At 40.7% G+C, this 11606-nt stretch overlaps 1 protein-coding gene across 5 annotated transcripts in view; it reads right to left on the minus strand.

Moving 5' to 3' along the window:
• ntng2b (netrin g2b) overlaps window positions 1–11606 on the minus strand; it is a 77025-nt gene that overhangs the window by 18996 nt on the left and 46423 nt on the right. For 3 of the 5 annotated variants that reach the window (XM_005720244.1, XM_005720243.2, XM_005720245.2), the window contains exons 7-16: window positions 3324–3437; window positions 3028–3150; window positions 2616–2711; window positions 2330–2443; window positions 2091–2195; window positions 1799–1903; window positions 1574–1669; window positions 1383–1484; window positions 370–450; window positions 194–265 (exon numbers count right to left, since the gene is read on the minus strand). In XM_005720244.1, coding sequence (XP_005720301.1) covers window positions 194–265; window positions 370–450; window positions 1383–1484; window positions 1574–1669; window positions 1799–1903; window positions 2091–2195; window positions 2330–2443; window positions 2616–2711; window positions 3028–3150; window positions 3324–3437 — 1008 coding nt within the window. The remainder of the gene's footprint in view (window positions 1–193; window positions 266–369; window positions 451–1382; window positions 1485–1573; window positions 1670–1798; window positions 1904–2090; window positions 2196–2329; window positions 2444–2615; window positions 2712–3027; window positions 3151–3323; window positions 3438–11606) is intronic. The other 2 variants (XM_005720246.2, XM_005720247.2) reach the window with 2 other exon arrangements.

The following is an 11606-nucleotide window of genomic DNA, read 5'->3' on the forward strand; positions in this document are numbered from 1 at the left end:
TGAGCTTCTTCTACATGTCCACCATGCACATGTCCCTCAGGCTTGTGATGTCCATGTTCAGATGATCTATGGCCATGAGCTTCTTCTACATGTCCCCCAGGCTTGTGATGTCCATGTTCAGATGCAGATCTTTGGCCATGTGCTTCTTCTGCATGTCCACCATGCACATGTCCCTCAGGCTTGTGATGTCCATGTTCAGATGCTCTATGGCCATGAGCTTCTTCTGCATATCCACCATGCACATGTCCATCAGGGTTGTGGGAGGCTTAAACACCACAATAATTAATAGTAGCTGGGAATTTCAAGTCGGGGGAACAGTCTAGCCATTGTTTAGCAAAAATATAATGCAGAAGATTATTCATATGGTACCTGTAATTTCAGCTGTTCTGTGCTCAGATGGTATATTGTGGCTCTGGGCCTCATGTATGTGTTCCTCAGACTTGTGTTGGCCTGACAAAATACATTTATATAATCAGGAAACATTTCTGTTGTTTTTTTTCTAATATTCAGATAATATATTATATCTGAATATACGTTGGTATAATGTATATAATATGTATAATAAATTCATATTAAATTCAGGAGAATAGCTATCTTAACCTAATTGCTGTGAATCCAGCTGCTGAAACATCAAATTGAAATTATTGTTCTGAATATGATCCTCCCAGTTCCAAATGCCAGTCCTTTCAGTATTGCTTCCTGCATGTTCCCACTAAATATACTGTAAAGTGGATACACCTCCTGTCCTGATGCCTGTGCTCAAATACGGTTTGGTGGCCACGAGTCCCATGCAAGTGTTCCTCATTATGGTGGGAAACTAAAATGCCAATTTAGTTTGTTTTGTATTTTTTTCATGCTGTTATATTTAAAATTTAGCACTATATCTTAAATGAACCAATACACAATCTAACTGCTGAGACATTAAATTCAAATTATTTTTCTTAATACAGTCCTTCCAGGCCCCAATTTTTAGGAGGTTTTTGAGTTTTAAAAAGAAACTTGTTACTACTGTGTATTAAACTGAGAGACTTTCAGCTTTGCTTCCCACATGCTCCTCCTCCCCATGTCCATGTGATGTTTTATGACCATGAGTCCCACATTGGAGCTCAACATACTAACGGGAACTGGCAACCCACAATTGCCTTGAACAGAAGAAAAAAGCAAGTTGCCATATTTATTCTGAAGGAGACTTTTAACTTGTGGTTAAAAGTCACCTTCAGAACAGCTTCGATTCTTGATCGGGCTATTGGGTTTGATTTCAGAATAATAAAAACTATAATAAATAAATACAAATACTGCTACTAGTACTAAAATTAAGCTAAAATGCTATATTAAATCGTAAAAAACCCCCTGCTACTACTAGATTTCAACAATACCTTTACCTTCAGGTTTTCTTTCCATATGCTCCTGCTGTCTGTGCTCAGATGAGGTTGTTGTTGTGTGACCGTGGGCCCCATGTACATGCCCCTCCAATGTGTGGGGGTCTGACACAACACAGTCATTATTGTTAACAAGTTGTATTTCTTCTGTGTGCTGTGTTTCGCGTGACACTACAACATAAAAGATAAAGTACCTGTTGTTTCAGGATGTATTTCATTATTCTCCTCGTGTCTCCATCCATGCACATGCGAGGTTGTCCTGTGGCCATGAGTCTCGTGTGTGTGTTCTCCTGACACAATTTTCAGTCAGAACCAGAAAAAAATCTCACTGGGCAAACATTAATTTCTTCTGCTTTATTTATTAATAAAGCCCATGTTAAATCTATAAAGACTTTGTCTCCACTATGCTCTAAAAATACCTTTACTTTCACTCTCCTCCTCCTTTCTTTCCACCCCATGCTCAGATGAGGTTGTTGGTTTGCGGCTGTGAATCTCGTGTACGTGTTCCACAAAATTGTGGGGAGCTGAAACACCACAATTGTCACTGACATAACAAGCCAAAAGTGAGACACATTTCCATGTCTGGCTTCTGTAGTAAATAAATCATGTTTTCATTTATCACCTGCATATTTCCTTACTCGCCTATGCCCACTGCTATATAATTCTACAGTGCATTTGTTTAGCATGAGCAGGAAGAGTGCATTTGTATACCTTTCCCTTCAGCTTTTCTTTCTTCATGCCCGTCGCCATGCTCAGGTGAGGTTGTTGTTTTGTGGCCGTGAGTCTCACGTGTGTGCCCGTCAAACATGTGGGAAACTGTCACAAGACAGTCATGAATGTGTGTTTAAATATAAAAATAAAAATGCATCTCTGCGGTTTTGAGTCAGGACACTACAAGTTTACTACAATTAGCTACAGAGTTGCCACTACAGTGCATATAGAACTGTCACCTTTCCGTTCTTCTCCTCGTTCTTGATGCACCACCTCATGTGAATTTTCACCGTGCTCAGATGAGGCTGTTGTTTTGTGGCCATGAGCGTCGTGTTCCTCAAATGCGTGGGAAACTGTTATACCACAGCTTTTATTCACAAAACGTCCCTCAAAAGCCTCTATAACATGTTAGTATTTAACTGTAAAAGTTGCTTAAAAGAAGCTAAAAGTCTTCTGTTTATGATCTCCAAATCGAATTGTGAACACTATGACATCATCTGGACCACTGTGCACAAAACGCAGTACCTTTGCTTTCTGCATGCTTCTCTTCCCCGTGCTGAGATTGGGTTGTGGATGCGTGTCCGTGAGTTTCCTGTACGAGCTCCTCAGACTTGTGAGAGACTGAAACACCACATATTTTTATCAACTTAACGGGAAGATGTGTAACACATGGCGAACACTACTACTATTATACACTTTAACTACAGCTCTGGTTGTCATGTATGTGTCCCTAAGACTGGTGGTGGTCTGAAACGCCACAGCTGTGATTGAAATAATGAGGAGAATTTATGATAAATACTCTGTCGTTTCCAATGTATTAGGGGACCTAGGGATCGCCAAGTTTCATTTAAGTCTACAGCACATCTGCACAACAAGTAAAGTAAGGTACATAAATCTACATATGCTGTAGATTTTCGTACTTTCCACCACTAGATACCTGTCTCTTTGGATTTTCTTTCTTCTTCCTCATCTTCCTCCTCCCTTCCTGCTCCGTGTTCAGACAAGGAAGTAGTTTTGTGGCCACGAATCTCAGGTGAATGTTTTTCAGACTCATGGGAGACTTAACACATCACAACCACGATTAACATAAGAAACAAAAATTTAAATACAGTTCTACTGTTTACAGTTTTTGTTTTTTGCTTTAAGTTACAAAGTGCAATCTACTTACCATGCACACCACTAACTACACTGAGCCACTAACTACAGTCGCTACACTTCATACACAAGGGATACCTTTTCTTTCCGTTTCTCCTCCTGAATGCTCCTCCGTTTTCTCCCCATGCTCAAACAAAGATGTAGCTTTGTGGCCATGAGTCTCATGCAGCTGTTCCTCTGACTTGTGGGTTTCTGACATAATCCAAAATATTCATTTGCAGAAAAAGCAACAATGCAAGATGTAGTTATTAATTTGATCTATTCCAAATTATCAAATTAACATACATAAAGAGTCACATCTTGATTCAGCCTGTTTCTCTGTTGCCTCTTAAAAGATGAAAGAACTAAAAGAAGAAATGAAGGCATCTGATTGCCCTCATTTAATTCCACTTGATGAACTTAAAAGTAATCTTCTGGATTTGGTTGGTTGGATTACCGGTTGGGTTACAGATTATGTAAAAGGAAATATAGCTTTCTGGTCTGGAAAGTCAAGCCAACAAACGTCAAAACGTCAAGTTATCGACCACAAGAAAAATCTTCAAAACGGGACACAAATAAATAGAGTGACGTCTTCCTAACTATGTCCATCTTTTGTACTGTCCCAGTGTAAAATCAGCCTGAGTTAGTTTTCATTTACTTTTCCAATGGGATTAAGTCCACAGGACCTAATAAAAACACAGTCTTATCTTATCAATCTGTGAAACCTAATCTATATTTCACTTTTGAGAAATCCAACAAAGCTACCTAAATGTTCATTTTAAAGACTTTCTTCTATAATTTAAATATAACTACCATACACAAGGTTTTTGGCTGGTTGACCTTTATCAGGTATATAGTTAATGTCCATACTTTCACTAACACACACACACACACACACACACACACACACACACACACACACACACACCCTCCTGAAATGTTTCAATCATCCAGTCAGAACTTAAAGTGTGATTAGCACATTTCACATGTATGTGCCATTAATCAGAATATTATTTAAAAAAAACCCAAAGCATTAGACTGAAGCTATATAACATCTATCCAACCCTTTTCTTGCCTGCACAGAAAATATCACCAAAATAGCCTATACTCATTAGCAACAACACCATGGCAAAGATCTTTCACAAATTTACACAGTTTTTTCCCACATATTCAAATATATAAACCGATGAAGACGAAATACAAATATTAAGTAGTACAAATAATTACCAACTTGTTCATAAAGTGACTTCCTACCGAGTTTTAATTAACATGTTGCAGAAGTTTTCCGCCAATGCACCTGTCATCTATGCTGGTGCGCAGGTATTTTTTAGCTGATTGAAAGAGTTTCACACAATAATCGTCAGAAACCTACCTACAACACTTTTTATTGAATCAGCCTTCTATATTAAATCAAATGCAACCTAAATCTAAACATAATGTAACAAACATGTTCAATTAAATTCAGTTTTATTTATATAACTCGAAAGTACATTACAGTATTTGAATTCTTTGAGCAAATTTAAGCTAGCGCTAGTTAATCTGTTTAATTGCATAATGCATTTGGGTTTAAATTGTGATTCTTTTTAAGCCTAAAACCAAATAAATGTACTGGAGCCAACATATTGGATAAGCTTAATGACAGCCTGTCAGCGAGAAGCGACATTTAGATATATTTCTGCTTCAGTTAAGAATCATGAGCTGTCACATTTCCATCACAAAACCGAACACTCAAAGAAATCGAGTAATTTACTCCACTTAGTTAAAGAAATACCCGTCTTTTCAAATATTCTCTCTGTTTCCTCCTCCTCTTCCTCCCTTTTCTGCCCATGCTCAGAGGACGTTGTTGCTTTGTGTCTCATGGAAAGACTTGTGGGAGACTGGCACGCCGCAAACACAGTTACCTCACAGGATGCCCATTCTTGTTAAGCTATTTTACAAGCACCTATCCTCGACAACCTGAACAATAAGAGCTTTATAATTAGGCTGATACTGCAGTGGGTAAAGATTTCTGATATCGTCTGCCTGCTTTCCCCTCTTCCTCCGAGACCTTGTTTTCCTCTTCTCTGCCTTTCTCTCTGTCAGATAGCGGATTGGCCCATCAGGGGCCTCAGCCCTGGGCTTGGGAAAAAGCTGTGAGAGTCAGAGAGGCTTGAGAAACTCCTTCATCACTACATTTTCACTCTGGGTGTGAAAGAAATGACATGCACTTCCTTTTATCTGAATGTCATGAAATGTTCTGACTGCTTTTGCACTCGTTCACTTTGTTCCCTCGCATAATGGAGGAGGATGATCCACCTCTGCTCTTGTTGTCTTTTTATCATATTAAACTAGAACTATGAATATTCATGAGACGCTATGGATATCGGAGCAAATTCTTCTTATGGGTGGATTTCCTTGGTTTTTAGATCTAACGTGCTCTCTGTTGCCACAGTCACACAAAACATCTCAAATCAATACCAGAGACACATTCCACTTTTGCTGCATTTATAATTGTCACTCGCTCCTGCTTTTCCTTTTTCGAGCATTTTCCTTTGTATATTCCACTTTCCCAGAGGGCTTTATGCCATACCCAGAATCCTTTGCTTCAAGTTCTTAGGGCTAGAGAAGAGAGATGTAAAACTAGTTCAGTTTGTGGATCAAACCACCTCCAGCTTACACCTTTTCCGTTAACTGCACCACAGAGCGGCACAGTTCAATAAATTAAAAATTAAAAAAAAAAATCCACCACAGAGATGGTTAAAAATACAGATAGCCAATCCCATAATGTGACCACACCGTGCGCGTCATCGAGGGACTAATGATCACTAGACCGCTAGAGAATACATTTCTCCTGCATGCCTCCATCTGTGTTCCCCCCCTTGAGGTGTTTTTCATGCAAGCAATGTACGTCTCCAGTTGTTCTTGCCCAGAGAGAGGGGCATCCTGCAAGCGTCCCCCGCTCCCCTGCGGAGCATCCCCCTTCAGGCAATCTCCCACCCACATCGCTCCTCCTCTTCATCACTCCCTCTCCCAAGGGCCTCCAGGGAGACGGGACGCCAGCAGCTGTTCTCAGAGCACCCAGGATCGTTTCACACAACTGGCACTGCGCCATCATTACATCTCATCATAGTAACCCCTGCCTACCTCTACTCATGTCCTACTCTGGCCTCACATCTGTCACAGCTGTGTGAGTGAGTGAGAGAGAGCGCACACACTGGCTGATGAACTCTCTTGTGGGAAAGCAGGATTCTGAATCACAGTTGTTTCAACTGGCTGATGTAGCACAGCGGTGAGCATAAACGCATTTAATCTCAGTAACCCGCGCTGCCTTGGGGGGGTAGGAGTGATCCGAACCATTCTTGGCATTAATCTCAATCAGCTCAGCTCGAACCATCTGACAGGAGACGCTGGCAGCCGGAGCCTTCGGTGTTCCCCCTTTGCTCCGGCGCTGACTGAAAGAAGGGCATGTGTAAGAGTCAGTTGGGCTTAGTAAACCATGACAGTGATGGAGCTCTTCATTTGCTTCCTCACCGGCAGGTTGACGCTGTGCCAAAACCAGCAGAAAATGACCCCAAACGACACGGGATCGTTTTCATCTCGGCACTACGCACAATGCTTCCGGCAGTCTTTTTAAAGAAAAATGTGCTGCAGTGAGTTCACATAAATTTGGGCTCAGTCTCCGATCCTCTGATGCTCTGCAGTTCTCTCTGTGACTTTAAATGATGCAAAGACGATGTCGGCCGAACTAATCCAACTTTCTGTTTCTTTCTGTAGCTTCTCACACGCTCATTCACCCACATTAAGTGGATTTCACTGTCAGCACCTAAACTGAGCAAGGCTTCAGACATATGATATAATGGTGAGCGTAAAAGTGATGGTAGCTTGTGTATAAAAGCATGTTAGGCCTGAAAATTGCCCATTTTAAAAGACTTTGACACCCTGTAAACCCCATCACGCTGGCTGTAAAACGATCTCATTCTAAATTAGATTACTCTCATTTCTGTGGGCCTCCATTCTACTCTGTATCTACTGCTATCTATGTCTTACTGTGCCTTAGCTCTGAGCATTTATCCCCAGTTTTAACACAGCTCGTGTGATGGTGTGTCAGCAGATGGACATCGGGCTCCTCTGTGATCTTTTGTCGGTGGTGGCGATGATGTTGATCGACCGCTGAGCCATGTGCAGAGTTCTTCAGGACTAGATGCGACAGATGCAAGTGTTCGGGGATTGTTTCTGAAGGCGTAAACTCCTCTGGTGTCAGGGGAACTCTGCGCTGCTCTGGCAGAGAGGATGGTGATGGAGGGTGAACCTTTGTTGTAATATGAAGTGTGTCAGATTCTCCCGTGGGTATCAGTAGAGGCTTAGGCGCAGCGCTGGTGGGTAACACATTGTGTGTTAGCGGGGCTGAGCTCTCTGTAACTCGGGTTTCTGCTGGTGGAGCTCTGCTGTCTGTTGCATCAGTTGCATGAGGACGGAGAATGTAAATGCAATGAGGAATGTGCAGGCTATGGCATTAGCATAAGAGATGCTGCCTCAGATTGTTTATCCAAAGAAAGCCTAGCGCTCCCCCCCTTTTTTTCCCTTCAAATGAGCACATATACGCGCACACACACTCACACACAAGTATGCGCACGTTCACACACGAACGGAAGTGAGAACCCGCAATGAAAGTGCGATTTCACACTGCTGAGACAGGCTAAACTCAAAAAGCTGTTCCACAAACCCTTTCTGTGCTGGAAATTGTGTCCTTTCTGGAAAACGCTGTGACTGCTAAAAGGTGTGACTATTGTTAATGCGGTTGTAAAATGAAATCACACAGTGTTTGTCAAAGTGTATTACGCCGTTTTCTTTGCACTTACATGGATGTGTCCGTATGTGTTTGCACACACTCAGCTTTGTCGTCAGACAAAAACAATGACAAATAATGGCAACGCTTATCTCTCACCTTCAAAACAGCTACAAATCAGTTGCTGGATCACTATAAATGTAACACAGCTGCACAGAGGTGCACCAGATTGCCACATAATCTAATTATACGAAACTGCATTGAAACCGCAGAAATGTCCGGGCTGATCGTCATGCTATTTTCCACTTAAGTGAATCATCAGTAAGCAGTTAATGAGAGAGAATAACTGAGTTGTAATACTAGCTGCGCGGTTCCTCTACACTTCACTTTATTGCATCGTTAATATATTTATTTTGCAGTTGGTTTATTTATAATAATTTAATTAAGACATATATTGTGTATGTTTCCATTGAGCCATCCATCCATCCATTCATTTTCTCCGCTTATCCAGTTCAGGGTCATGTGGGGGGTGGGTGGGGATTGGAGCCTATCCCAGCTACCACGGGGCAAGAGGCGGATACACCCCTGGACAGGTCACCAGTCTGTCTCTGGGCTTATTGTGTGTTTGTAGAATGTAATACATGTAAATACAGGAAATTATGCAGGATTATTCCCCTTACAGATCCAGAACAGTCAGATACTTTAAACTTCCTGTATGATGAGAACAAGATCAAAGCTTCTTTGTAAGATGTTTGGTGAAAAGTACATCATAAAACTCATTCTACATTCTACAACAATGTAACAAATCTATTTCTGGAAGGACAGTAGGCTGTCCAGCTCCACAGAGAGGTTTGAAAGCAGAACCGGGAAAGGAATGGAGAAGAGGAATCTGGTAGGTTTTAAACTCGGGCTAGCAGTGGATTTTGAGTATGAGGGTTTTGAAAACTCTGAATCAGATGTAAAGGAAGGCATTTTAACCATCGCACTCATAGCTATCAATCCTAATATCACTCTACTGCAATCGAAACTAAACTACATTAAGTGAGTCTCACACTATGGCGCCTACCTTCACTTGTATTGAAATAATGGGGGGTTTAGAGAGCTGAAATGTGATTTTCCGACCCCAGAAACAGAGCTGTGGAATGTAATAGACTCTGTATATAAAGAAAAAGGGTTAAAAATAAAAAAATAAGTCTTTGTATCATTTCCAGCCATGCAACAGTGCCACCACTCTCACACATAATGCATTGGCAGTCTAAGCTGATTCATTTTTAAATCCCTTAATATGTGCCTGTCTGTCTGCGCAAATGGACTCACTAACTGTCCCATGACACACTCTTCCATGCACACACCTCGCCTCAGCGCGCGTGCTGAAACGAGCATGTAGTGTCTGCTGGCGCGCACTGGCATTTTTATGCATTTGCATGTAATGAGATCATTTGTCACTTCAATTAATGTAGCCCGGGAAAAAAGTATAACAATAATTTTTAATGCCACCTGTCAGTCTTAGCATTCTCATCATTTATTACCGGAGTGTTAAACATTGATTTAGAGTCACACTAATGAATACATTGGGATTCATAGGCGGTTAACATTTTGCCCGAACACCTGACGGTGGCAGAGCGCATGGATGTTATTAATATGTCACATGATTTTCCAGACATGATCCAATCTCTCCGAGACCAAGGCCAAGTTCAATCTTTTCAAAAAATGCAAGTTATTCAGGAGAGTAATGCATCATCAGTGTGTGTGTGCACACATGGTCATCTGCATGTGCGGTTCGGCATGTGACAGTTTATGCTTGTATGGCTCTTTTTCAGCCCAGAGTATCTGGTTTTGGATAAACGATGAAGTCATGGGTCACGAGGGGTCATGCGTCTGGATAGGTAGATGTACGACAGGGTTTGGGGATTTTGGTTTCTCCCACCAGCCCTCCCCACTCACCAAACACCCATCTGTCCAGCTGACCAATAGGCAACGGGCTCATTGGATCAGAGCCTCTTGCCAATGCATCGCTAATCCTTATCTGAGCATGCTCACTGACTTAACTGGGGCAGAGGCACGACAAAGGCTGCGACTACTATAACATCCTGTCCAAGCATAAGCTGCTGTAATGTTTTTTAAAAGGTACATCTGCTCGGGAAGCACAGAACATATTAAAAATACAACTTATCATTGTTTGATTTTACATCAAAATCAATGAATAACTAAGCCTGGATTTTCATTTTTATATTCCTGGAAACGGTAATAGTATTGAAAATATTGTTTATATAACCGGCTTTTTATGTGAATATAAAAAAAAATCAAGCATTATAAGTGGGAAAAAGTTAAAGTATGTATTGTTACTTCTAACCTGGAGGTTTTAAAAAGGTTCTTAAGATACACTTAAATAAGATAAATGAAATAACAGTTTATGCTGTATTATTCAAGACTAATGGTGTTATTTGATCTAGATATTAAAGTCAGGACCTTCAGTTACATGATATGATAAAACCTGTGTGTGTGTGTGTGTGTGTGTGTGTGTGTGTGTGTGTGTGTGTGTGCGTGCGTGCGTGTGTGTGTGTGCGTGTGCATCAGCGTGTGCATGTACAAACAGTAGTGGCGAACACTCTGTGAGAATGGAACCTAAGACCTGAGATCCCTGGGAGGTGAAGGAGGGGATGAAGATGATTTATGGGTTTTACTGAACTGCACCATATGCTCGCCATAAATCTAAACACACCTGCTCACAAACACATTCACATGCACTTACACACACGCACACACACACAGATAACAGAGGTTTGCTCACATCGGGGTCAGATTCAAGCCAAATACATTTCTCTAAAGCTGAGATTAAAAATAGGCAAGAATACAATTCTACAATAGGATGATCTTTCACGTTGGTCTACCAGAAGTGTAACAGAGCAGTGTTGTATATTTTTTAATATTGCTGCATATTGTACATTTATATCTGGTATGTACAGATAGAAGTCAAGCAGAAACAACTTTTATGTATTAAAACTTGAGCCACTCCTCAGTTCTTGATATTCGGAACTTTTTCAGGATTGTTTTGCATGGTGAATCACGAGCTGAAAGTATTTTTTTGCATTCATAATTCCATCATTATTGACAAGATCTTCAACACCTCTGATTTCACCGCAGCCACAAACCATGACACAGCCTCCACCGTGTATTACATCACATTTTATGTTCTTGCAACAGGCTGCTACAAACAAAGTCTGTAACACAACACACTGATAACACTGGTTCAATCCCTCAGTTCCGTGGTTTTTTTTTGCAAAACATTTCTCCAATTGTTAATTCATTATTTTGCGTTTTGTCTGATTAATGAAAGAAAAAGAATGAAGTAAATGATAATAAAAGAAGCTGTAGGTTGAGGCCCCATTGGGAATGCATTGTATTGCTTTATTGTCAGTGTTGGGAAGGTTACTTTTAAAATGTATTCCATTACAGAATACAGAATACATGCCCCAAAATGTATTCTGTAAAGTATTCCTTTATGTTACTCAATGACAGTAACGTATTCTGAATACTTTGGATTACTTAATATATTATCATGCTTTTTACAACAACGTGAATGTACTATTGCTGTGTGATTTATTACTATTACTGAA

The sequence above is a fragment of the Pundamilia nyererei genome, unplaced genomic scaffold (genome assembly GCF_000239375.1).
Source record: "Pundamilia nyererei isolate P.nyererei 1_Seehausen unplaced genomic scaffold, PunNye1.0 scaffold00002, whole genome shotgun sequence".
NCBI lineage: Eukaryota > Metazoa > Chordata > Actinopteri > Cichliformes > Cichlidae > Pundamilia > Pundamilia nyererei.